Source organism: Carya illinoinensis, chromosome 6 (genome assembly GCF_018687715.1).
Source record: "Carya illinoinensis cultivar Pawnee chromosome 6, C.illinoinensisPawnee_v1, whole genome shotgun sequence".
Taxonomy (NCBI): domain Eukaryota; kingdom Viridiplantae; phylum Streptophyta; class Magnoliopsida; order Fagales; family Juglandaceae; genus Carya; species Carya illinoinensis.
In genome coordinates, this window is record NC_056757.1 from 6,244,177 (window position 1) to 6,271,791 (window position 27,615).

A 27,615-nucleotide genomic window follows, 5' to 3' on the forward strand; every position below is an offset into this window, starting at 1 on the left:
TGAATCCAAGATTGGTTGCCACAAGATGTGGGCATGAGAGAGTGATTATCGCCAATAAATTAACAAACGACAGACCAAAAAAATAAAACCATGCCACGGCAGGAAAGAATATTTTCACTGGAGAGAGTAGCAATTCATTAAGATTAGAGGCCTGAGCTCGTAAAGTTGGCTTGCCTGCAGTCACAAGAGCACAGGCTTCTAGAATCTTTTACCACGCGCTGAGATCTCCGGATGTGGAGCTTGATATTTACTAACTTACCAGCCATCTGTTCGATGAAAAAACCAAGGGTAAATCATAATTTCAAACTTGGGGGTTAGTAAAAAACATTATAATCGACCCAAGTAAAAGCCCAAGCCACATCTGCACTTCTACTTTAAAGGGACTGGTGACGGTGTGATAAAGAGCTCAATCAAAGCATTATGAGATGCATTTCCAACTAGTAAGAACGTTATGTGAGACTTGACATCCAGTGTGCCTTTATCATATTCATTTACCGCTCTCATCCAACATGGAGAGTTAGTGGGACGTTACAGTCTCCCCACACGACGAGGGCTGCAAACTTGAAACGATTTTAGATGTCTCGGCCAAAGTATCTCTAAAATGGCACACCTTGGCATTGCTCTTGTATATGTCCCATATACTTGGGCATATGCCTACTCTTTTGATCAATAAAAATTTGTTTACTGATGATTAAAAAAAAAAGATGTATTGGCCAAAACTTCAGGTGCTACACCTAAAAAGGGCATCGTCGATCTAGGCCGGACTGAATATTTGTCAGCTTGGAATCAAGTTTAAAAAAAAAATGTTCCTACTCCAAATAATGTTTCTGAACATTACTCCCTGAAATATACCTATAAACAAAATACAACCAATGGATAACTTCTTAATTGAGGAAGAGAAATAACAAACCATTCTCCAAACCAAATCTTCTGGACCCAAAGGCTGAGCTGGACTGGAATACATAAAATGCAGAGAGTACTGCAAAAATAAAGATAATATCATGGGTCCCCTCAGATAAATAGCTCAATTACAATCCTTATTTAAACGACTCATGTTCAACAAATATATGTGGGCGTAATCAACAAATAAAATTGCAAAGCCATGGCACTAAGAAGCAAAATGCAGCAGCATTTCCAAATTACTAAAACCTTCATTCCAATCTTGGAAAGAGCAAGAGAATGAGAAAATAAAAATCATAAAATATTTCTTTCTGCAATTCAATGGAAACGGAATGGTTAAAGAACATAACCCCAAATTGCTGCATCTAATTCAACAATTTAACATGATATAAAAATATCATGACGACATCAAATTCAAGTCACAAACCTTTGCTAGATTTCGTTGCATTTCTCTGATACGAGCAGGGTGAATAGCTCGTAGAAATGTTAAAAACCTTCCTGGTTGTACAGCATCACTGGATGAAACAAATAGAGCTATCTGCATAGAAGGACAACAGGATCTAATCCATCTATTATCCAAACACTGACGCACTAAAAAATAACATCATCAAAGTTATTCACTTTTCTTCTTCCACAACGGATTGACATAAATCATCTCCATTGTGTATGACAAAACAACATTCAATCAATACGATGTATATATAACCAGACCAACAATAAGAATTTATTTGAGACAGGCTAAGACAGCGGTCATTTCCTTTTGTTTGACAACCCATTGAATGTTGTGTCTTTCGTAGGCATATTGCTCACAATTTACCACTTCCACCATCCAATTGTAGAAATCTTTAAAAGTACATTTTGAATTTGGGATGATCCTTTATTTGTATTCCCTGATACTGTCATGAGAAGAATCAAGGGAAGCCATAACAGAACAATCTCTCAGAAAGCATACATACCTTTCTGTAATCAAGTATCCCTTCAAAAGGAAGCTCCAATTCATCACTAACTATGACAGGGATGCATCCACTAACAATAGCATCGAACAATCTAGCAGATGAAGGAGTATCACCAGCTGGGCTTAAGCAAAAGATAGACCTGATTACAAATGAAAGAATTCAACCACTTGACAAAGTATATAATGTGGTTACCCCATGAAACATAGTAAACATATATCTATATTACTTGCGCATGCCATTCTGAGCTGCTGCTTTGCCTCCCTCTCCGGCTGTTCCCTCCTCTATAACTACACCCTCAGCACCACTTAATTCAGCTACAAGTTTAGCACGTATTTTTCCTCCCTAGAAAGGAACAAAATCAGCATAAGCATTAAAACCTATCAAATATGTACAATCAAATAAAATATCAAGACACGAGTAGTCTTTAGGACATTTTTTATTCTATAATCAAAGACATCATAATTCATGGTCCAGGAGTTAAAAAAGAAGAGATGAAAAGACCAACTAAATTTCTGACCAATGAATACCAAGTTCCTAGACATTTTAAAGCAGTTCTGAACTTTTACATTATGATAAAAACAGATAAATAAATAAATTTACAAAAATATATCTCCTAGATTGTTATCCTCTTTTCTGTGTCCTTATTCTTCCATTAAAGTTTGCACATTGGACACCCCAAAATAGCATCAGATCTATAACATCCTGGCTGTCAACTAAAATAATACCATCAATTCAAATATATTTTCAGCTGTCTCCCTGTGTACTTGGACAACACCCTTTTTATAACAAAATCTTACTTATCCCAAAAACAAAAAAAATTGGGGCCATCTGAAAAGCATTACAGATATATATATATATATTTTTTTTATCAGTGAATAAGAACTTTATTAATGAGAAAGTCGGCATAGCCCAAGTACACACGCCATATACAAGAGCAACGCCTAAAAAAGTTTTATGGATATTAAAGTTGCAATCCCCACAAAGTAAGAAGTTTGCAGCCAATAATCATTTATGAGCAGTTATAAGATTTAGACACGTCAATCACACAAAACTTGTGTGTCATATTATAAAAAACAGTCGGGACATAATTTCTCAGCCTAAATAATAAAAATTCTACAATCTCGGTTTTTCAGATGAGGATAATTTGCACATTCAAGGTTTTTGTAGCAACCAAGTCTGACTACTTCATGAACGAAAATTAAACCTGAGTAATGAAGGGAATTTGATTGGATTGAGTCTTATAAAAAATTCCCTTCTCAGAAAAGCCATTCTCCTCAGCATGTTTCAAAGTAACCAAAGAAATTCCAATCATCCCAATACAAGAAATATCCTAAAATATTTATTCATGTCATACTTTAAAGCGATTGATTGTGAAACCTGTCTTTATTAAAAGATTCTATAAAAGGGACGTTATTCAGAATTGCAGCAGTGACCAAATCTCAAACAGTCAGTACAGTCACCACATGCTATATATGTTCCAAAAGTTAAGTGCCCAGCCAAAGCCGTGAATAAATAACAAAATCACAGTGGAGAATTTCTTAATTTCATGTATAAACCAATTAAAATAATCATAGAATAAAAAAAATTCTTACAGCATTTCTTTTAAGACGACCCCGGAAAAAGAGTAGAGTTGTTCTCTTTGAATAACTTTCTGACAAGCATTTGGCATCACATAAATCAACATTGGCAACATAAGGAAGAATTAGGTCTTTCTCCAGAAAAACCTGTCCTGGCTTGTACCTGAATGAAGAAAAAAAAATCACTCGATAGTTAATCACAGCATTAATGAATAATGGACCTCTAAAACATAGGTTCCTTAGAAACTTAAATATTCACCAGTTGCCCGTAGAGTCCATATCTGGTAGCAGCCAAATTGCATTCTTCATGAATCTGCGAACAGATTTGAAAGACCAGGGATGATGAACTGGAAGTATGTGATCCCTTCCGCCAGATCGCTTCCATGCAGGCTGATTGGTCACCCAATTCAGAGCTTCCTATACCACAGGTAAGAGTATGTCGGAGCTTTAAGAAAGATAGCAGAATTTTACAATTTTACAAGGAGAATTCTCAAAGGTTGAAATGCCAAAAATACAAAAGGGCACAAAAACTTATTGAAATGTCAATATATGAGGTTTCATCTTCAACAACTCAGGCTGTGGATAGGTTTTTCCCTTTATACGCTCCATTCCTTGTTCACAAGAGGAGGACAAGACGTGATTTGATCTAACGATTTTAGAAAAATTCTGGCCAAGGACATAATTACATATATCCATTCAACAAATCAAATACAAATTAAGTGTCCCAACTCATGACTAACCAAATAAATTTTTTTTTTTTTCTTGTTTTTGACGATGTTGAAACTCACCAAGGTAGGAATCCTCAGATCCACCTCTGGGGGAGTATATCCTGGATAGACCCTCCAGAATTGTGTATCAGGTAATCCAGGAAAAATCTTAACACAGAATTGAACCCAGGATGTCAGAGTCTACGGCACATCCCAAGCTAGCCCTTTGATTACCAGGCTGAAGCTTGACTATAACTAACGTAATGATATTTGTGACAGAGAAAAATAAAACTTCTACCCATTTAAAAAAAAAAAAAAAATACAACTTTACTACTTCCAAAGACAAGAAGCAATCGTAGGGGCTTTGTGTTTGTAATTATGAACTTCTATCAGGTCAATTCCAACTTCAGGAATTCCATCTCACAACATATATACAAGTATTAAGTAAAATCGATACAAAATGGCATACAGAAACAACAAAGTAATGTTTATTTAATACGCGACAACGAAAAAGAAACGTAAAGCATGGAAGATCACTCACACCCTGTAAAGCGCTTTGCATTGTTGTTTCTCCATTAAGAAGAAGCTTATGGTGGTGAAGAATGGTATGTAGAAGAGGTCTGCCTCCTCCTGCCTATCAACTCTCACCACATTCTTCAACAATCTCTCCGATTCGGGCGCAATTAAATCCATCCACAGCCAGTAATCAATTGAATGCTACATGTATTTACAAAAAATAAATAAATATTATTCCTCTCCAATTTTCCTTCCATTTCTTTTCTTTTTTCTCCTTTTCCCTCGTTTCTTTTCTCGGTAGCCAAAAGGATAAAAAATAGCAACAACAACAGGTAATAAAAATTGATTTTTAAAATGACAAAACCTGCTCAATTAAGCGGTGGACGGGGCTGCCATTGGAGGTGAGATTGGAGGTGTCTCTATAAGTGTTCCGAAACAGCCACAGGAGATCGTAGGTGAACTTGCTCGGCATCTCGTACACGTAAACCCTAATCGGCATTGCGGCGGGGAAGTACGGGTCTCCCCACAACCTCTCGCTCTCTATCCTATGCATCAATTCGTCGAGGTCTCTAACGACGTCGTCAGTCGCAATGACCCCGCGGGCTGGAGGAGGGGATTTGGGGGACCGGTGGAGGAGGAAGTGCTCCAGCGAAGCGACGAAGGAGGTCTCGGGTTTCTGGGTCTGGTGATAGAGAGTGGAGGGACCGGCTCCATGGGATGGGGAGAAGTGGAAGTAGAGGATGCAGAGAGCAAGGAGAGAAAGGGTAATGAGGAGGAGGAGGAGGATTGGGTAGGACCTGGATCTTGGGCTCTGCTTTCCTGCCATTTCCGTTTTTTCTCAGATTTCGATCCTCGCCCTGGATCGGCGTGTCATCTTTTACCTCAAGTAACCGCACCCCTTCAATCTTCAAGACCTTCGAAAATATATATATAAATATTGTTTCGGTATTTATTTATTTATTTTTTAGAAATCAGAATCGATATGAAATAATTTATAAATAATAATAATAAATAATAAAATAAAAAAAAAATATCTTAAAACATTTGTGTTCTAAACAAACCAACAAATCCTAAGAACATCGAATCTTTGGGCGAGCGTAGATGGATTGATTAGGGGTTAATTCCAATTTTGAAGGGGAGGTATTGATCATAAAAACATAAATAGGAATTTTCCTACAATTTTCTTACCCAAACACACGATCGTACTCTCCAGCACAATCTCGTACGACAACCAGATAACTGTAATTGTTCACATTGTCTCCTATATACTCTCAGCATGCATGTACCCAACCATATATAAACGTCTATTACTTACATGATGTGCAGAAACAATTCAAATTCTTAATAGACAGTCCACAACCATGTTTATGAATTCGATAAGCTTTTAAACAGCTAGCGTAAATGTTCATCAACTAAAAATCCCAGTATCAGCACCATCCCGGCGTGCTCTGTCCTAAAATCATCGGAATAATGGAGCATGTGAAGCAGCTCATAGGGTTATGAGATCGTCCTTTGGTGGTTGCTTCTTGGTATTGTGCCCACCGTCAGAAGTAGCACCTCCTTTCTTACCAAATATCATTTCATCAAGATCATCCATCATGTCATCGTTGCCTCCGCCCTGGCCTGAACCTCGAGAGCCAGTTGGTTTTCTAATCAGGGCGTCTTCTTTTGCATGACGGGGGGACTCATCAGGCTCAACAGCAACGGGTATCATAGCAGGCTCTTGCTCAATGCGAACAACTGACGGCTTGTTAAGCTCTTCATACTTGGAGAGGACTTTCTGGATTTCATCATTTACATTCAAGGCTTCAAAAAGCAGGGGCTCGTTATCTCCAGCCACCTCAATGATTCTCTGGACGGTAGATTGCGAGTGACGACACTGGTGTACCAGGGTAGTTGTCAAGTCATCCTGACAACAGGAAGAAAACATTCCATTCATGTTACGTGTTCTTACCAGCAATCAATACCGACCATGGAACAATTATACTGAATGCTCAAGTCAGGAAAATATGAAACATAACTAAAATTGACAAAATAGTTCCTTATAAAGCATCACATATCTGCATTGCAGTAGGTTGTTATTGCGCTAAGCTTCCTTGTTTTTTCAGACACAAATTGTACAAGGGTTTAGTATACAGTAACCTGAACTGTCCCCATGGCTCGATCTACAAGTTCTTCAGTTGCTAATAACTAAAATGTCCAATACTACAGACGTTTGATTTGACAGGAATCCATCCCATTGTGTGTGTTGAATACAATACAAGAGAAAAGTGACACATTTTCCATTACTCGGTAACATTTTAAAATCTAGGTACAAAAGTGAGTTCATACAATCCCAATTCCACAGGAACCCCAAACTCTAGGTGGGCGTCCCGCAAAATATTTGACCTTAACTAACATTACAATCTAGATGGACTCCTTTCAATCAACCCAGAAGATTTAGCCCTTTTTGCTACTGAAGAATGCAAAAAGAACAGAAAAAATCTGACACCACCAGATCAACTATGAACCACAATTGGGACAATATAAGGGATTTTCCTTTCCGATGTGATCTATTGAAATCCTACCCTAAGAACTAAACATTCTAAGTGGTCTAGAAACTTCCCTTGTATTTATAAAAAAACCATGAAATTCTCATGCGAACCCATGCAACAGTTGGGTTGAATGCATTTGGATGTCTGAATGCTTGTGTTATGTATCAATCTTCTTATCCTAGGATTCTTGGAGTTACATCAAGCATGGCTCCACCTCAACATTTTTTTTAATCCGTCCCTATCACCATCAGGCCATTAGTTTACAAATATTTTCACCCATTCTCCCCCTTATACCAATGTTTCTAATCCACTGTCAAATACACAAACAAAGGGAATATGGATAGGAGACAAACTAAGATTTTAAGGAACATTATATGGAAGGTAAATATATTAAGGACCATTCTAAAATATATGATTACAGTAACTAGGATCATAAAGTTGAAGGAATAAACAGTGAAGAAATAACTAGAATGCACAGCCTCTGAGATCATTTAACAAGTCATATGTGAACCGGGTAAGCAACAATAGTAAAAACTTGTAAATAAGCTAGGTTAATAAGGTACAGAAGCCATAACCATATCTATTAGGAATTTAAAAGTGCATTTTCAGTGTTATGGATTTTAAAATTATTATAAAAAGACATTATAACGAGAAGAATAAACTTTGCTTTCCTTCATAACTCCAATCAGTTAGAGATTGCATTAAAACACATTTAATACTTTGGATTGTATATAGGAAGGTGGTTAACAGGATCCTGCAATGTTTTCAAGGGGAGAAGTTCAAACCATGTATAATGATTCCAAAGGGTTCCAATTGTAACAGGGCCTTCCTTGGGTTGTTACATATGGCATCCAAACCAATACCAACTCAATGTAACAACCCAACATTGATTGTCATATAGGAATTTAAAACTCCTACTGGTCTATAGAGCATATGTGGCTAATCAATCAAGGTGGTCAAACAGATATCAAGGTAGTCAAACAATTGTGATGATTTGTTCAATTTATATTGATCGAAAATTTACTCTTAGAAGTAACCAAATTAGCGGATATAGAAAGTGACAGCCAGAACAAGGAGATAAAAAGGTCACCTTATTATGAGACTGGACAAGGTAGGGCTGCTAATTATATGTGGTAAATGAATGGTGAGTTTTGGTCTCCATACAGGAATACATAGGAAATGGAATAGGTGTGTGCATCTTGGTGATGTACCAAGTATGCTTGGATATGTAACTATAGTATCCCTCTGCCATTAGCGAGGGTTTTGAATAAAATTTATGGGATCTTGTCCACTTAATGAAAAATAAATAAGAATAAAGAAAGAGATAAATAAATAAATAAATAAATAAATAAGTCACCTGCAAAGCATCTTGTTGGGGTGAAGAGGATAAGACCGTTGAAAGAAGCTCAATAGTATTTCTTGCAACATCAAATGCTTCCTTTGTTTGTTCAGCTGTAAAGCTTTGCACAGGGAAATCACGCTGAATCTGTTGGGTAAGACTAGCATCATAATCGGAATCTGATACTGAACGGGGAGGAGTAAAGATAGGTGCCAAACTCTCATTGTCTCGGCCAGGGAATCGAATCCCCCTTGATTTTAAACTCTGAAGTAGAAAGACACCAGCAGAAAATGTTTAAAGAAAAGAATCTTGCACTGAGATATGAAGAAACTTGATTTTTCATGGTAAAACTATAGTGTTGATTTGCTTGCCCTTGAACCAAAATTGTTGGTTCACAGCAAACAATTCCTTAATTGTAATACTTTATATGATCCCTTTTAAATCTTTTTTAACTTCATTTAATTGTAATTACACAAAAATTTATTTAAGCTTCTCCATTTCAGAGTTTACATAAGTTTTTACTCATGAGATGAGAACACTGATCAGACAGAATCAGCCATTGAAATTAACTTTCTATTATACAGCACATGCTGGTAAGAAATTCCAGTAGATTGAGCCAAAAAGAAATGTTTACAGCATAATTCACATAATTTTTCATGTTCTAGAGAAAAAGAGCAGGAAGAATTTCGAATGGAAGAGTCGCAGAAGCAAAATTTTGGCAACAAAACTCCACAATACCTTATATGTTTCTTCATAAACAGGCAAATAGCGGAGCTCACTGGCCGATTCTCCCCATGCTTCAATTAATATCAAAGCCTTGTTACGATTATTAACTACGGTCTGAGGATCATCAATCAGCTTCACCATCTCATCAAGAACTCTCTCAGCTGCCACCTCTGAGAAAGCCTTCTCGCAATTCTTAACACATGTTTCAAGCAACACCAAAGCCAAGTATTGAACCCTAGGACTCCTCAACATGATCCTCTTTTTTATTCCACGGATCAATTCAACACTGTTAATTTTTTCATGATTGATCATGTCACAAAGATCAAGATTCATAGCCCAATCAGGCTCATCAAGGTCCTCTGAGGTGGCATCTTCAACAAGCTTATCTGCCTGGTTTGAGCCTTGGAAAAGCTCCTTCATCTTGAAGCTCATTGAGCTCATGCCTTCACTCATCTTTCGGCTCACCTCGGCACCTCCAATCTTGAGGCGTTCACCGAAAGCACTTACTTTCTCCATCAAGTTGTCACTCATATTTAAATTCCTTCAAAATCTTATAACAAAATGTTCAAAAAGCTCTCCTGAAAATCTACAAGACTACAACCTTAAAAATATTAGAAGAAAGATAACAAAAATTCCATATTTGGTCGCTAACAAAAAGAAAGGACGGAAAGTAAAATAGTTTTTTGATAGGAAATAATAAAATTTTACCAATAGAAGAGAACCGGCAGGAAAGTAAGATAATTCCATTAGAGGATATTTTAAATCTAATAAAAATTTTTCATTTCTGAAATGAGAAAAAAACAGCATAAAAGTTATCCCTTTTTTTTTTTTTTTTTTTAAAAAAAAAAATTCTCCTTTTTTCTAACAACAGAGTTCAACAGCCACGTATAAATCATAATTTATTTGCTTTACCATTTATTTTAAGCAACCCAACTCATAATCATGAATTTAAAATGAATAATAAAAATTACAAAATTCCATACATTCAACTCCTTCTAAAAATGAAAACTAAAATACACTGAACATCTAACCCAGCTGTTATTAGGAGCCCTGAACTTTACCGCAAATTGGAATAGTGAAGACCAAGGGCAAAGACGAAGCAATTAACACAGCTGAACATCTACATACCGCCACTGACCACATATAATTTTTACGGATATCAGAAACCAATACTAAAATAGTAACCAATACTAAAATAGTAACGCCTAAACCACGAATATCAATGACTAGTATTTCCTCTTTCGGCTTTCACAGTATAACAAACAGATTCGGAAGAGAGAATTTCATAAATGAGTTTATAATGAAATTATAACATCAATTCCTAACGGTCAAAAAGAAGATTAAGCATCCAACTCTTAGTCGTGGTTGAGTAATTTAAACTAACAACACAAAAGATCATAATTACACATTTTGTTGAATTCGACTTCCCTTTTTCCTCTTCTTTCTCGGATACCAAACGGAGGCTTTAATTTTAAAATTGAAACTGAAAAATAGAGAGAATACCTTCGAGATCGAGAGGTGGTTTTGGTTGAGACGAAGACGCGCAACGACTTTCAGTAAAGTTTGATCTTTCTTGGAATTTCAGTCTCCGGTACGTTACCTGGAAGCTACGAATATTTAGTTCCTATATTTTATTTTATTTTTTGATATATCCAATATTTAATTTTTGACCGGCCCCATGATTTCTTTTCTTTTTTAATATTGAGCCCGTGCCATTAATTAATTAATTAATTTTTATATTTAAGATTTCTATAAATCATCTTTCAAAATAAAACTTTAATAATTTCTTTATTAGGAATATCAGAAAAAAATAAATAAATAAGGAATGGTTCGTTTGGGGGAGGAGGGGTGGGTCCTACCAGCACCACCGTGTAATGGCCGGCCAAGTCTGGTCACCATGGTTGGTTTGGTCTCATTCTACCATGCCAGAGTTGGCTGACCACCACAAAATGGCTGTGATTCAGCCACCAACGCAACGCAGTCTGGTGGGCTGGGAAGGCCCTTCCACAAGCCACTGGAATCACTAATTTTTTTATTTTTTATTTTTTGAAAAATAAAAAAATAGATTGACATGTAGCTGCTCGATGGCAAATGTTATCCGTTAATTGAGATGGACAGAAGGGTCTAGTTTAAAAATTCAAAAGCATAAAGGATTAATTCTTAAAAAAAAACGTAGGATGAATCTCAATTGCCGAAAGCATAAGAGGTTTATTGCAAATTTTCTTATTTGAAATTTAGGTCTAAAAGGATTTTGAAGTTTGTTTAAGTGCTCGTTTGGATCGCAAATATTTCAAAATACTATACAACATTGATAATTTGCAACTCTCTCATGATGAACAAGTTCCTCTCCCAATAGGTGATTTTTTTTTTTGATTAAGTTCTTTGTGAAACCCTATAAACATCCTTCCCTCTCTCTCTCTCTCTTAAAAAAATCAAGTGTTCCAAATCTGATTTTTACTAGAGGGGAGGAGGTATTATTCATTCATTCCAACCTTCACTCATATTGTCTATCAATATTTCTTTAACTTAATTTTATTTTCCTTTCTTTAAGGTCAAAAAAGTTAAATCTATAACTTTTTGACAACTTCCAAGAGGCACGCCTAACACAAGCAAATTTAAAGGTTAAAAATCTTTTGAATGAAAGTTATAGTTTTGCAAAAATCACCATGTGTGATCCCACACACCACTCTTTCGGATAGCTATTCTCGACACACGTGCCAGATCACGAGACTCGTCACTATCAGACCTTTCAAATATGATCTTTGTAACTAAAAAAAAAAAAAAAAAAAGCCAAGTGTGTTACTTTTAAGGACCGTAACAGATTCTGAAGCTTACCAATGCTCGTTTGGATATTTAGAATATTTCAGAATATTTGTTAAGAGCGAAATAGTTTGTGTATAAAAATATCTAAAAACATATGATAATAAATGAGAGTATTTAAGAAACCTGTTACCGGAATAATGCCTAATACTATTATTTTGTAAATTGTTGTTAATTATATTATCAAAATACAAATTTAAGAGCAGCACTTATTAAGAAAATAAACTATACACAATGTTAGCTAATTTTTATTTATTTTTTATTTTTTATAACTAACTTATTTTACTTTTGAGTCATTACACAATAATGTCAATAAATATATCTTTCAAGAGTGTCAATCACCACTCAGATGGAGAAAACCAATGGAGGGAGTTTACAAGCTAAACTGGGATGTAACTACTAAACATGCAGAGGACATAATTGGGATTGGTGTGATTGCTAGGGACTTTAAGGGTCAGGTTCTTGGTACAGATCTCCTAGAAAGCTGAGTGAAAATTCCTTTACTACATAAGCATATGGACTGTTGGCAATAGCTGTGTTTTGTAAAGAGATGGGGCTCAAACAGATCATCTTAGAAGGGGATGCGTTCAGGTGGTGAATATGCTAGAAAAGGCTAAAACATATTGGAGCTTAGGGGGCTTATTGATTGAGGATGCAAAGACAATCCTAAATTCATTTGCTAATTGGTAAGTGACCCATACTAAGAGAGGTGGAAATATAGCTGCTCATTATCTAGCTAGAGATGATCTTAATCTACATGAAGTCATGTACGATTTGGAAGATTTTTTTCAATGTATTCAGTCCATTGTCATTAGTGAGATGTTGTAAGTCTTCATATTGCAATAAAGATCAATTTCTTTTCAAAAAAAGAAAAAAAAGAAAAAGAAAAAGAGAGTGTCAATATTAATTATTAACATTTTGATCTTTAAAATTCCGATTAAGCACATTAGTCTTACTTTCCCTTAAATTTATTTTGTATTGATCATCAATGATCTTAGTGATGAGAAATCTCTTCGTTTAAGTGCGATCGAGTGAAAGAGAAAATTTAAAAGTTCAGACAAAACTTTTAAAATCTTATTTTATTTATAAGACATTTTAAAGAAATATTGTTAACAAATTTATTTCCCATGGAAATACATGAAACTAGTATAGTAAGATAGTGATGTTTCATTTCTAATTAATTTCTTGAAAGGCTCCTGAGATCTTCTTTTTATAATATTATAGAAAATCACACAAATTTTATAAAGGCCATCAATGCTGTAATCATGGAGGATTACAATAAGATATATTAATTATGAAGGATTAAAAAAAAAAAAAAAACCAAAACAGAAACATAATAGAATGCACTAATAAGGGAAAAAGAGGAGGAAAGTACCCTTTCAAGAAAATAGGTAGGAATGAAACAAGGAAGTTATATATGAAACCCAAATGATATATGATTGGCTAGCTCACACGAAAATATTCAGTCTATTTTATGCAATATGAAGAACAAAATTCTCACCAGGTAGAGAGTATATGCAATCTGTGGAGAATATATATTCAATTATATCGTTTGTTTATAAAAGACAGATGGAGATAATGATAATGATTAATGAAAGAGAATTTAATATTTATTTATTTTGAATGGGATGTACACATTTGGTATGAAACCTTATTAAGATTGGTATGAGATTTATAATTTTGTGTACAACAAATTCAAAATGGAGTAGGAAATTAACAATTTTTGTCTGCCATAATAGGGTTCACAAGATATTTAATTATTGCATCTATTGAATATCCTTGTTTTGGAAATGGAAATTGAGTTTAATTATTGTATCAATTTAAATGTTATATTAAATATTGTATTAAGCATTGTACCAATTACTTGTTATGTGTTTAGCTTCACATTCAATACAAAATTAAATATGGAAATTATGGAAATATGGTATACTGAGGAGAAACCATGGGAGGTTACACTTACCTACAAACTCTATATATCCGCCTTTTAGAGCAATTGAGTATGCACAGAAAAGAAACCTAGCTTCTCTCTAGAGGTTGTTTGGAATTTTGCAAATTACTTTCTTCTTGAGTACTTTCTCGTCTTCTTTATACTCATTGAAAGCTTTCTTTTCCTTTATTTTATAGAAGAATGGAGTTGTACACTGATGGAGGAAAATAAACAAGAGTTCAGAAATATTTAGTTCAAATCTTTTGCATATCAATATCACATCGAGTCAGTGAGTTACCAGAACGCAATATTCGGCTTGATCGGAGAAAGCAAGTAGCCCACCTCTACCCTCATCTTACTCATTGAGTTATAGATGAAATTGCACCCGTTTGATTTTGACAATTGTCTACATCATTTGTAATAGCAAGTTAGGGTAATGTGCCTCCCAAGAATGAGACATCAAATATGTGTCCCAATGTAATCAAGCCCAATTATTAGACCAAGTGTGTCTGCCACCTAAAAGTGTTAAATCCATCAAATCCATATTGAAGATAAATTCAAAAAGCTCATTCATTGCCTGACTATACCATACTTCTTCCGATCTTTTACTAGGGAACTAAGTGATGTTTAAGTCACCACCAATACACCATTGTAAATTCCACCAGCTGTCCAAACCTGCAAGCTCCTCCCATAAAACCTTCCTAAGTGTGTCCATAATTTGCCCATACACACTAGCAAAGGCCCAACAAAAATTGTTCTCCACATTTTTGAATGAACCACCCTCAAATCTCACATAATAAGGATTCTCCCAGATGCTCCCTCAGAAGAAAGGTACACCCATCTCACAAATGGGCAGCCCCAAATGTTAGTGATGATGCCATGATCCATGAATTCCATCTTGGTTTCCTGCAAACACACAATATCCAACTTTCAATGTTGTAAAAGATTATTCACCCGCAACCGTTTATTGGGATCACCGAATGTTCCAAGAAAGAATATGGGTAGAAACAACCTTTTCCCTTGGATCTACCTTTGCTAGTACTCCCCTCCCATCCATCATAATTGATTGAACAAGTGAGACGCTTCATCTCTCTCTCTCTCTCTAGAAACAGATCTAGGAGATTAAAATCAACCCTCCTCAATAACGATAAGTAATGCCCTAAATTGCTCATCAAACCCGTCACAAGAAATTCCCACACTCTTGAATATTCTTTACTTTCTGAGTCACCCAGTCCAATGGTGAGCTTCATGTTGTAAGCAAGGGAGACATAGAGCATAACAGTTTTAGGTCCAACTCAGCCTCCTTATGCATCAACTAGAGAGTGTAATTCACATCCTTTGGCTCAAGAAATCAAGAGGCACTGACATTATCTTACAGATTCCCATGCCATTCTCTACCCCCACTACCTTCCCTTAGACTAATTGAAGCTACTTAGAGACCTTCGCCGAAGAGAAAATCACATGAACCTCTTCCCCACTACCCATCGGTCCTGTATGCAGGTGTTGTGACTGAGAACCCATGTTTGCTGGCAAGAAAATTGCCTGAGCCTTTTCCCCCTACCCATCGGCCCTATTTGTGTATGCTGTAACTAATATTCCACTTTTGTCGGTGAGAAAATGTAGAGATCAGTTTTTGGATCATTTATTGACAACTCCAAGATCACCTTTTGGGCCATCGTCGATGATTCCTTAGCTACTCGCGATCCCGATGGGTTGATTGATGCATGAACTATGTGTAACACCCGGCTCTCCACAATAAAGAAAGACGTTATTTTTTTTAGAAAATCACGGGAGCCAGAGTGTTACTACTGAACCTGACTTAAAAGTATATTTGTTTTTTTTTTTCCCTAAAAGAAACGCCAAGTACAAAGATTTATTATAATAAATAGTCTTTTGTATTAAAATACTAAAATCATAAATGAGATTGCGTGGAAGCATTTATTAGAATTCCTCAAAGTTCGTGTCATAAAAATTATAACTTAAAATCTTTGTACATGATTTAGGCCACTGTCACGCCTCCTAGACTAAGTCTTATTCTCTAGCTCTACCTTCATAAACATTCTGACTTAAGGTGGTTTAAAAACATAAAAATAAACTAAAATGAGTTGATGACTCAGTAAAAAACATATAATAACATAAACATATTTAACATAAGGTTTTTCATAAAATATTTTATGATGAGAACTTAAAATCATGATTATTCATACGTATATTTATGACATGCATGATTTATTTTGACTGATGTTACTTATCATACTAGTCCACATACTTAATTACGGAAGGCTACATTTTTTTTTTAAAATTTTTTTTAGAGGGAATAATTGAAAGCCAGTGGTAATCGGTGAGAGAAAAATGAAAGAAAAAGAAATCGTGAAGGAGGCTTAGATATTTTGGGGTGGTTACAAGTACACCATGCATGGGATTCTATATATAAGATGTCATACCATGCGACTAATGATATGAGTTGGGTTTAGGAATTTTAAGGTGAAGAGGATTCTAGAATTGTAATCTTAGTGTGTTTGACAAAAAAGCATACTCTAGTAGTTCATTTAATATAGAATTGATAGTGACTGAGACTGTGTAGAAAACTTCAATTAGTGATAATTTTAAATTGAAAGAAATTTCTAATAGTCGATCTTTAAATTCTACAAAGAGTCTAACTTGTTCAATAAATAATAAATGAGATTTAATCTAATTATTGAGTCTAATTAAAAGTTTTAATCAATTTCAAAAATTTATCGCTAATGGGCTCATCCAATATGACCCATTAAATATAATTTAGGCTGATAAAGTTATCAATATTCTGACTTTAGAATTATTGGACTGGGTTGTTGCACTACATTTTTCGACACCTTGGCTTCTTCATCTTTTTCTCTCGGTCCTCTATCGCCGTTGATGAATTCCTCGGTACCACCGTCGTCTTCTCGTGTGTCCAATGAGTTCTGTGGTGATATACTGATTTTATTAAATTGCTTTATTTTTAAAAGCAATTGATTTTATTAAAAAGCACCAAAGGTGCAACCAGGCATGCATAATGTACCCAAAAGACACACCTATTAAGAAAACGATGAAATCTCCAATGTGCTTTTGTTGTTGCTTAGAACCTTTAAAAATCTCCAATATTAGTCCCAATGAACGTTTAGAAACTTTTTGGTAAGGCAGCTTCCTTACTGCATTGTGTAAAATTTTACATGGATGACTTTTCTCTTAGAAATTCAGGTTAAGATGGCTGTGGTGGCATATTGAAGTCACTTGCTGTCACTTCATTTGGGAGTAGCTACAATACTTATGTTGAAAGATTTGCTTTATTTTAGTAACTTCTTTACTATCTTCTTGTGGATTAATTTTACTTGTAGTTACTATTGAAATAGTTTAGTGATGAATTTTTTTAGCAATTTATCTTCACCACGTTGGAACTTAGACTCCGGGAAGAATCAGTAATGCATATTCTAGTCAGTCAAGAATGTGTTTCATTTTTGTTGCTAGCTGTTTAGCCAAACAAGAACTCGCCGGTGTTTATGAGACTTATTTCCTGTTAGCTTATCCTCCACAATTAGCTAGTGGATAGAATGAATCCACTATCCAACAAATTGTCCATATCCAGAGTGCAGTTTGTAACATTGTGGGCAGGTGGCTGGTTCATGACACGATAAGCATGAATTTGTGGATCTTTTGTTCAGTTGGTAGGGTTTTGAGTTTACATGTGTATGCCTTTAAGCGTGCATATAGGAAGTAAAACAATGTTTTTAAGCATGGTTTTATTGGACCTTTGTAGTAGGAGGGCTTCCAATAAAAGGTAAGACACAAAAAGGTAATCCATGTTACTCTTTTTAGTTTCCTCGACTAGACTGGACTACTATTAATAAATACTGGGAATCTCAAGAAAGTAGATATGTCTACTAAAGCAATATTGTTTTTGATGAGTAAGAGAAATTTTATTGATAAGAAAATAGGCATAACACAAATACACAAGAAATATACAAGAGAATGCACCTACTTAGGATCTAGAAATAGATATAACAAAATGATGGAAATTAGGACCTTTAAAATCTGTAGCCGTGTCCCACATAAATAAGGTCTTAAAGAAGAAAGTTTTATACTCACCCAAAGGGCATTACTGATCCTTGAAGTTCCGATCATTCCTTTCCAGCCAAATGCACGACCGTAGGCAAATGGGTACCATCTTCCACAAAACTGCAATATGAGGGAGCGATGCACTTAAGAATTCTCCAACTAGCTAGAAGATCAACCACCATCCCAAAGGGTTTACGCAAAATGATTTCTATATTTTAATCAAGCTGCAAGGGGAAGATATGGAATCACTTGACACAAGACATTGTTACAAGCAATTCTCCTGGATGATGATAATAAACTGAACTATAGTTTTGTTTACCGATAAAAAATACTAAACTATAGTTTTCTTTGTTACTTCTGCTTGTTTGAAAGTCTTAACTTCTCAATAGTTTGGTCTTAAAAACGAAGGAATGAAGAAGATCGTTGGGAATATTTTTAGAATAAAATATTATTTCAAAGATGAACAGTAGTTGGTTAAATTTAAAGAAAGAAATAACTTTATTGTAACTCAAAAGTGGAGCTTTAGAGTTTTGACTATTCTAATAAGACCACTTTAGTAAAAGTTAGCTAAAATCTGACTAGGCACTGGAATTTGACTAGGCCAATACCAGCGTTCTAACTACCTCATATTAAAATAAATAAATTAATTGGTTGAACTAAAGAATGATGCTCATGTCATAAGTATATTTTAATTGCTATATATAAAGATAATTGTTTTGAAACTGAGAAAACCTTCTGTTCTTGGCGAAAAAAGTGCATTACCTATGTAACCAGGTACTAGCTGATACTGCAGATAGGTTTGAAGTAAAGGTTATTTGGGGTCCTTATGTATAGATGATATGGCTGGGGATATACAAATGTCTTTTCCATGCTTGCACATAAAAAATAGAAGACACATTATATAAATCAATCAACTTTATATTTCTTAGACATGTTGTCAATTGTATATTTAATGACAATATTCGTTGTATAATGGTTCATTTTAAAAAATGGGAAGACCATGGTTTTATATATATTTGGAGGGAAAGGAATAATAGAAGGTTTGTAGGACCATGGTCGGATGATTGAGGAGCTCAATTCTTAATTTCTCAATGCTCTCCTCATTTGAACCGCTGCTATAGACTTAATGGGCCTACTTTCCATGATTTTCTTATGTCTTTTTCTCTTTGTAGATAGGTATCTCTCTTGTCTGAATTCTGTGTACTTTGATTAGGCCTTTTAGGTTTTTAATGAAATTCTAATTACTTGTCATTATAATATATAAAATTAAATAGTTTATGGCATAATGTGAAATTATTCTCCCACTATACTATCCCATAACTTTGGTTCATAGCAGCACCTCCAATTACTACTCTTTTCACCTCATGTTTGAGTTTGATTTCGAATACGTTGTGATACCCCATATAAGAAGTATAAATGCAAATAGTGTATGAGATCCTGCATTACTTGAGAAAGAAAATTTCTTGCTATTTATAATGTTTTAATGGAACTCTAATTGTATAATTGATTAGTTATCTTGGAGTATAGGCCAAGTGGGTTGAGCATTTCATTGGGATATGATAAGGATAATGGTAGGTGATGTATGAGATTCCATATTGCTTGAGAATGAGAAGTTATTGCTCTTGATAAGGTTCCAATAGGGTTTCAATTGTATCTTTAACTAGTTCTTTTGGAGTATAAGTCATGTGATTTGAGTCTTGTATTGAGACATTACAAATGGTATCAAAGTCTATCTCAAGCAGAAATATAAGATTTGAGCTGCCACCTATGATGGACTGCCCAGATGAGAATGTCGAGAATTTAAGGAGGATTGTGATACCTCATATGATAAGGATAATGGTATGTGGTATATGATATTTGTTTAGGAATGAGAAGTTCTTACTCTTTATAGAGTTCAAATGACACTCTAATTATATCATTGACTAGATTATTTGGAGTATGAGCTATGTAGTTTGGGTTTTCTATTGGGATGTTACATACCTTTCCTAGCAATAAAGCAACACTGAAGCATGCATAGATTAGCTAGGCTCTTGAATGTTACACAACTAAACTTAGAATGCTTTCCATTTCTTGTAAAATAGAGGAACAAGATATTTGACTTGAACGTACTGTTTTTTTTTTCAAGTTTCTAAATTTATTTAGGGGTTGTTTGGAAATAATTTTCATTTCATTCCATATTATCTCATCCCATCTCATTTTCTTCTCTAACATCACTTAAACACAAACATTTTCAAATTAATCATTATAAAATTTTCAAATTTTCAAACAAAACACAAAACAATTCAACCATTTCAATTCTCAAAACTAAAATAATATTAAAAAATTATCTAATAACAATATTCATGTTTAGAGCGATGGTTTAGTTGGGATTAATTAATTGGTATATTCACGTAACATTTCAACTGGAAGTTGGGTTTCTGACTTGACTAGTTCTATATACAGTGTATGAAATGACCAGATTGTCCTCCATTTTAGGTATGAATTAACTACATTTTTTTTGATAAGTAAAAAGATATATATTAAAACATAAAGAGGGCAAGGCCCGAGTACACAGGGGTTATACAAAGAGCCTAGCTACAGACTAAATGCTGCGAATGGCAGCATGAAGTTCAGTAAAGGTAGTGCTATTCAATACAATAGAGGAGGCCTATAAAACTAGAGTGTGATAGAAGAAATCCCTAAGCCATTCCGGTGAACGCTCCTTATCCTCAAGGCATGAATTAACTACATTACTCTTCTTTCTTCTACAACCTAAACCCAAAACATTTCAAATTGCAAAAAATTGTTTTTCTCTCTACTATGCATGCCCCCCCGACCCGAACTACTCTCTCCTCCACCATCGACGACCACCCTCAACCCAATCTCCTCCACCACTTAAAAATATTTTCAAATGCTGTGTTCTCTGTGCTCAAATATTTTGTCCCGAATTTTTATTCTTTTCCATTTCTTTCACAAAACCACTTATCTTTCATTGTTTGGGTTTTTCGTTTTGGAATTTGGGGAATGCAGTTAGATTATGCAGTTGCAGAAGATGGAGGAAATTGGAGCGTTGGACAGAGCTTGTTTGCCTAGCCAGAGTGCTCCTCAAGAAGAGAAGAATCTGGTGTTGGATGGAGTTACTGCTTCTATTGATACTGCAATAGATAATTTAATTCAAGAAACAATAAAAGAAGAAACAAGGGGATGCTAAGAATATATATAATTGATATATATATATATATTTATATATAATTCTGGGCTTTTTCATATTTATAAAATTGCTAAGAATCATATAGATTAGTATCAATTATATAAGACTGCATACATCATTGAATTGATTTTAGCTTATTATTGCTGCTGTTTTGGTTGTAGAGTACGACTCCCTAGCTCAGTTATTCAAGGAGAATTCATCTGCATTCTTGAAGTTGGTGACTGAATTCTTGAGAAGATCATCCAAGAGTAACTTCCATAGAGATCTGTCTTGAGGGAGGGCAGAGATTCGTGTTCTTATTGCATGGTATACAATCACACCTATCGCAATGCTTTGAGCTGCAAAAATTGACACTGACAGTGAAAACAAGCAAGAAAGTTCTCCGTATGAAATCAGCTGTTCAGTTGAGACGTGGGGGAAAAAGTCATTACAGCTCAACCGTGTGCATTTCACAATAGGGAGATGGGGCGAGGGGAGGGCGATTTCATCTAAAGAAGGAAAGTTTCTCCAAGGGCTAGATGGCCTCCCTCGTGTGTCCTGTCCCCATTTTCTTTTCATGTAATGAAACACAATATTTCATTTAGTAATGAAATACTTTCATTTAGGTCTGCAAAGCAATCCCCATTCGCAAATAGATTTATTCTTTTGGCTTATGATATGTTGCTGAGTAGGTGTGCATAAAGCTTCTGGTTTGTGTGTTAAAGCCGTATTTGTGCACTAACAAAAGTTGGGTTTGCGGGTTTTAGAAGTCCGGTCCTTGGATTTTTGTTCAAAGAGATGCACATTAGGGATTTGGATACTCTCAATTTCGATTTCCAAGTGAAAGGGAGAGTATTTCACTTAATATAAAATAGTTGTTATTTTGATCATTTCACATTATCTTGAAGAACAAAATGACGGAAATATCCAAAATTTTGTACTAAGTGGATATTATTAGTTTAACTTGAAATGGAGAGAATCCTTGTAAACAATGTAATGATATATGGTATTATTGTGAATAAAACAAGCCCTTCCCTCCACCCAAAAAAGGTTGCCGCATGCTATTTAGGCATCAACAAACCTCTTTGCTATATTCTACTTTAATTATGTGTCGTATTGTGATTTTTATGATTTTGTTGTGGTTTATCTTTTAGGTCTATCATATGATTGGCTAACTCAAATGAAAATTTCAGTCTATTTTATGCAATATGAAAAACAAAATTCTCACCAGCTTTGTAATTTCAAGGAGAGTAAAATAATTAAAAAAAACTGTGAAAACTATATTCATTTATATCGTTTGGTTATAAACAACAGGTGGAGATAATGATAATGATTAATGAGACAGACTTTAAAGTTTATTTATTTTGGATGGGATGTACACGTTTGGTATGAAACCCTATTAAGATTGGTATGAAATTTTGAAATGATTCAAAATGGAATAGGAAATCAACAATTTTTATATGCCATAATAGGTTCACAAGATATTAAATGATTGAATCAATTGGATATTCTTGCTAAGGAAATGGAAATTGAGTTTAATTATTGTCCCAATTACTTGTTATATGTCTCTCTCTCCACATTCAATTCAATATTAAATACGGAAATTATGGAAATATGGCCTGATGAGGAGAAATCATAGGGGTTAGACTGACCTACAAACTCTATAAATACTCCCTTTAGAGCAATTGAGTATGCACAAAAAAGAAACCCTAGCTTTTCTCTAGAGGTTGTCTAGAATTCTTCGTTATGTAGAATTCTAGCCCCTCATACTTATAATTACTTGCTTCTTTGGTACTTTCTTGTCTTCTTTACACTCATTGAGGGTTTTCTTTTCCTATATTTTATGGAGGAATGGAGTTGTACACTGATGGAGGAAATCCAAATGAATGTATTGAGGAAAATAAACAAGAGTTCCAAAATATTTGGTTCAAATCTCTTGCATATCAATATCACATCGAGTCAATGAATTACCAGAATGTAATATTGCGCCGGACAGAGAAAGTAAGTAGCAAACCTCTGCCCTTATCTTATTCTCTCTTATATACACATGAAGTTGAGCCCGTTTGATTCTGACTATTCTCTACAGCATTTGTAATTACTGGAACAAGATGATATCAAATTATTTCAATTTCATAATATTGTTTCCATTATCTATGCAGTTTTCATTATATGCATATATTTTAGCTAGGTCACTGGCTGATTTTGCAATCTTTTCTCAACCAGCCCGCATTATCAACTTGAAATTCCTTGAGTTCACAGAAGGGGAAGATGAAACTGCATACCAGGGGGTTAGAGGTTTGACCAGCTTTTCAGCAAGCTAAGTCAAATTACCTGGTCTAAGCGAGTCAAGGTGCTCATCATTGTTAGCCGTAGTCTTCATCAGGAACATTCAAAGTTGATGGCTTTCCAATCAGGTGCAGCAACGCAAGTCTGTCCTCCTCTATGGGGTAGCAGTGGCTCCATCCCATGGGGAAAAAGGACGGGTTTCGTGACCTACGAATTAAGCAGCCATATGAAGTGACTTGTTGCTGGTTCTGCAGGTAGAATATTAATCTTGGAAATAGAACCCATCTCAAGTGTGTTGAAAAACCACCCAAGTGTGCACCGCTTTCTTTCTTGGATTATTAGGCACCGTTTTATTTCTTAGCTCTATTAGGCCACCCTTCAACTGAGCTCTCCAGCAAAATCAAAAGAGGCTGCATCTTGGTCAAGAAACGTGGGAGTTTTGTCCCCCATGGCTCCTCCTATAAAAGGAGGTCATTTGCTAAAGATAAGTTATCCTCATTGCGGTGAGAGATCAAGGCAAGGCTGAGAGTGAAAATAGGTTCTGGAGAAACCCATAACATATGCCATTTGAGAGATAGAGAGGTTATTTATGAGTGTTTGTAAAATTATACAAACATATTGAAAATACTGATTTTCCGCTTCAGTAGATGTAGGCAAATTGCCGAACCACTTAAATATTGTCTCTCTATCGTCTTGTATGATTTTTGGACAGACTAGAGGCGCAACAATTGGTATCAGAGCTTTGGTTTCGTACTGTCCAGAAAAATCAAGTTGATCGAAATCAACTTTTGACCACACAGTAATGTTCCTCGCATAGAGACAAATCCGTTGCCGCAAACAGTATAAAAAACGGATGCCAGAGGAGCCCGTACGTGCACCTAGAAGTTGGAGAGTGCACAGACGCGCCTAAATCGCGTCAGAGGAAGAAGACGAGTGGGAAACATGCGCCCATGCGCCCCCACTTGCATCTGGAGGAAGAAGACGCGTGGGATACACTCTCCCACGTGCCCCCACACTTAGGCACACGCTCCCACGCTACTACTGTAGCAGAAGGCTGATCTGAACCGTCCAAAAGTCGCAGATCGATTTTGTGCTAGTTCTAAGCCATTCGGAGTCCTATTTCAACGATCAAATAGTGGTTTCTAACTATTTGGATCATTCCGGACTCATCCGTACGGTGGGAATGTTGAAATTCGCCATTGGTACTTTCGATCTGAACCGTCCACGAGTTGCAGATCATTTTGGGCTAGATCTACGCCAGTTGGAGTCCAATTGTGATGATCAAATAGTGTTGAAAAACTATTTGGATCATTCCGAACTCATCCGTACAGTGAAAATGTTAAGATTCGCCATCGGTACTATCGATCTGAACCGTCTGTCAGTTGCAGATCATTTTAGTCTTGATCTACGCCAATTGGAGTTCAATTTCAATGATCAAATAGTGTTGAAAAATTATTTGGATCATTCTGGACTCATCCGTACGGTGGGAATGTTAAGATTCACCATCGGTACTTTCGATCTGAACTGTTGAGAGTTGCAGATCATTTTGGGCTAGATCTACGCCAGTTGGAGTCCAATTGCGATGATCAAATAGTATTGACAAACTATTTGGATAATTCTGAACTCATCCGTACGGTGGGAATGTTAAGATTTGCCATCAGTACTTTCAATCTGAACCGTCCGTCAGTTGCAGATTATTTTGGGCTTGATCTATGCCAGTTGGAGTTCAATTGCGATGATCAAATAGTGTTGAAAAACTATTTGGATCATTCCGGACTCATCTGTACGGTGGAAATGTTGAGATTCACCATCGATACTTTCGATCTGAACTGTTGAGAGTTGCAGATCATTTTGGGCTAGATCTACGCCAGTTGGAGTTCAATTGCGATGATCAAATAGTGCTGACAAACTATTTGGATTATTTTGGACTCATATGTAAGGTGAGAATGTTGAGATTCGCCATTGGTACATTCGATCTGAACCGTCCACGACTTGCAGATCATTTTGAGCTAGATCTACGCCAGTTGGAGTTCAATTGCGATGATCAAATAGTGTTGACAAACTATTTGGATTATTCTGGACTCATCTGTACGGTGGGAATGTTGAGATTTGCCATCCGTACATTTGATCTAAACCGTCCACGAGTTGCAGATCATTTTGGGCTAGATCTATGCCAGTTGGAGTCGTGACGGACTCAATTGTTTTTGGCTATATCGCAGCCAGTCGGAGTCATGACGGACTCATTTGTTTTGGGCTTGATTTTAGCCAGTTGGAGTCGTAACGGACTCAATTGTTTTTGGCTTGATCGCAGCCAATTGGGGTTGTGACGGACTCGTTTGTTTTTGGCTTGATTGCAGCCAGTTGGAGTCATGACAGACTCATTTATTTTTGACTTGATCTCAGCCAGTTGGAGTCGTGCCAAACTCATTGGTTTTGGGCTTGATGTCAGCCAGTTGGAGTCCAATGTTGCTGGACTCAGTTCGTTTGGGCTTGATTTAAGCCAGTTGGGATCGTGAAGTTTGAGGAGCAAACTTCAGATCATTGGACGATGCTGATTAACTTGTTATATCAGCAGGTATTGGCAGTCATACAACTCATGGAGCATAATGTTATTAAAAGGAAAACCGCAACGGATCTCATTGTGGCTTTTTTTGAAAAGCCAATTGCAAATAACAAAATGCAGATGAAGAAACAGTTCAACTTCAGAAAAAATACAGAAGGTACGATTGTTGCCCAATAGTATTTGGCGTTGTGGTCAAAAAGTTGGGAGGTCATGAGAATGGCTGAGTAATTCTGCAAACAAAACAAAGTTGAAATTTCTTAATGTAAGAGATCTTATCCTAGATGAAGAGGTGCGCAGAAGAGATTCTGGCAAGATCTCGAGTTGTTGGCCCTGAATGTTGATAGTAAGGGTAGAGGCAAGTTAAGATCTGGACAACAGATAACTCGCTAGAAATTGTGGCAAGACAGGCCACAAGAGACTGCTAAAATCAGAAGAAAACTGAAGATGATGTTGTGAATATGATGACTGAAGAAATACATGACGTCGTATTTCTTGCCGTGCAAAATGCTGTTAAAGACAGCTTGAAGATAACAGTCATTCAGGTGTGTTTTCTCAAAAGGGCGTGGAAGGTCACGAATGATTCATTGGTCTTGGCTCGTGGTAATGGTCGTGTGAATTAGATGAGGAAGTTAAAGGAACTCAGTTTTACTTTTCCTCATCTAAACTTGAAGAAATCTCCCTAGACCACGACATGAAGTAAAGGTGTGAGAGATGGGAACAAAACGTCAGATGTTCCAGGGATATCTACACCTAAAGTTGATGATCGCATAACTGCCAAGATGATTAGACCTCCATGGTGGTTACTACCTTAAACTATATCCTGCTGAATGAAGGTAGTGAATTACGGTATGAAGAAAAATCTTGTAAGAATGGAGATTATGCAAGTTAAAGTTAGCAAAGACTGCACACAAGATGGCACATCGACTGAAGACAGGATATGTTAGTAGCAGGATGAGGAGTCAGTTGCCCAAATCAGAAATGGAGACCTCAGCAACAGGTTCTCTGATATGTGTCAAGGTCCGTGCGAGACCATTGATTCCCAGTGTAGTGGGAGATGTGTTGCCCTATATAGATGTGTTGATTAAGGGCACTGTACGTGATAAACTAAAGTTATGCATCACTTTAGTTAGTCTTCTAACTTGAAGACATGAGCTGTAAAATTGTATAGATGATAAGGGATCATGCTGGAGATAGAGGCTAGCATGTTGAGAACCAGTCTCCAAGTTGGAGATTGGCGTGATTGAAGGATTATGGAGCTTGGTTTTGAAAGTTGTAAAGGCATCAGGCAGATTGTTCGCTCGGATGTGGCTCGAGCGAAACTTAGTTTGCTTAAGGTGTACATGAGTGTGGACTCATGGACTTGAGCAAAAGAAAAATCCTAGAGAGTTAAGATTGTACAGTTGAGCACTTGTAAATCTCCTCTGAAAAAAATCCCTTGCAAGTTCCGTGGATGTAGATGATGCGAATGCATTTGAAGATGCATTTGAAGAGGCATTTGGACATACATTTGAAGACGTATTT

General features: G+C 35.9%; 2 protein-coding genes and 1 long non-coding RNA gene across 8 annotated transcripts in view; all 3 read right to left on the reverse strand.

Moving 5' to 3' along the window:
- Positions 1 to 5,571, reverse strand: LOC122313230 (probable arabinosyltransferase ARAD1). The gene is made up of 9 exons (XM_043128037.1): positions 5,021 to 5,571; positions 4,684 to 4,857; positions 3,693 to 3,850; positions 3,449 to 3,596; positions 2,083 to 2,198; positions 1,857 to 1,995; positions 1,328 to 1,438; positions 911 to 979; positions 1 to 266 (listed from the first exon to the last, which is right to left on the reverse strand). Exons 1-9 carry the CDS (start codon positions 5,480 to 5,482, stop codon positions 144 to 146), a joined length of 1,500 nt encoding a protein of 499 aa, XP_042983971.1. The 5' UTR covers positions 5,483 to 5,571; the 3' UTR covers positions 1 to 143.
- A 212-nt stretch (positions 5,572 to 5,783) lies between these two features.
- LOC122313231 (TOM1-like protein 1) lies at positions 5,784 to 10,918 on the reverse strand. 2 transcript variants are annotated; one of them, XM_043128039.1, is made up of 4 exons: positions 10,759 to 10,918; positions 9,268 to 9,849; positions 8,548 to 8,793; positions 5,784 to 6,565 (listed from the first exon to the last, which is right to left on the reverse strand). In XM_043128039.1, the coding sequence occupies exons 2-4, from the start codon at positions 9,784 to 9,786 to the stop codon at positions 6,146 to 6,148; spliced, it is 1,185 nt and encodes a 394-aa protein (XP_042983973.1). In that variant the 5' UTR covers positions 9,787 to 9,849; positions 10,759 to 10,918; the 3' UTR covers positions 5,784 to 6,145. The 2 variants fall into 2 exon arrangements, with proteins under 2 accessions (XP_042983973.1, XP_042983974.1); XM_043128040.1 differs by having other exon boundaries at positions 9,268 to 9,841; positions 10,759 to 10,901.
- Positions 10,919 to 17,895: 6,977 nt separating this feature from the next.
- The window catches only part of LOC122313858, a 28,776-nt gene continuing 19,056 nt past the window's right edge, over positions 17,896 to 27,615 (reverse strand). The window contains exons 7-8 of one of the 5 annotated variants that reach the window (XR_006243527.1): positions 23,577 to 23,738; positions 21,325 to 21,604 (exon numbers count right to left, since the gene is read on the reverse strand). This is a non-coding gene — a long non-coding RNA (uncharacterized LOC122313858). Of the gene's footprint in view, positions 18,301 to 21,324; positions 21,605 to 23,205; positions 23,344 to 23,576; positions 23,739 to 27,615 lie in introns of those variants that run through there. The other 4 variants (XR_006243529.1, XR_006243528.1, XR_006243530.1 and 1 more) reach the window with 4 other exon arrangements.

Bases quoted from the DNA above. Each gene is read 5' to 3' on its own strand.
- LOC122313231 (XM_043128039.1), bottom strand. From the start codon at position 9,786: ATGAGTGACAACTTGATGGAGAAAGTAAGTGCTTTCGGTGAACGCCTC. The intron at 8,794-9,267 runs GTATTGTGGAGT...TTTCTACTTCAG, and splicing joins TTTATGAAGAAACATATAAG to AGTTTAAAATCAAGGGGGAT. The intron at 6,566-8,547 runs GTGACTTATTTA...TCCTGTTGTCAG, and splicing joins CCCAACAAGATGCTTTGCAG to GATGACTTGACAACTACCCT.
- LOC122313230 (XM_043128037.1), bottom strand. From the start codon at position 5,482: ATGGCAGGAAAGCAGAGCCCAAGATCCAGGTCCTACCCAATCCTCCTC. The intron at 4,858-5,020 runs GTTTTGTCATTT...AAATACATGTAG, and splicing joins TCCACCGCTTAATTGAGCAG to CATTCAATTGATTACTGGCT. The intron at 1,439-1,856 runs GTATGTATGCTT...CCTTCTATGCAG, and splicing joins GGATACTTGATTACAGAAAG to ATAGCTCTATTTGTTTCATC.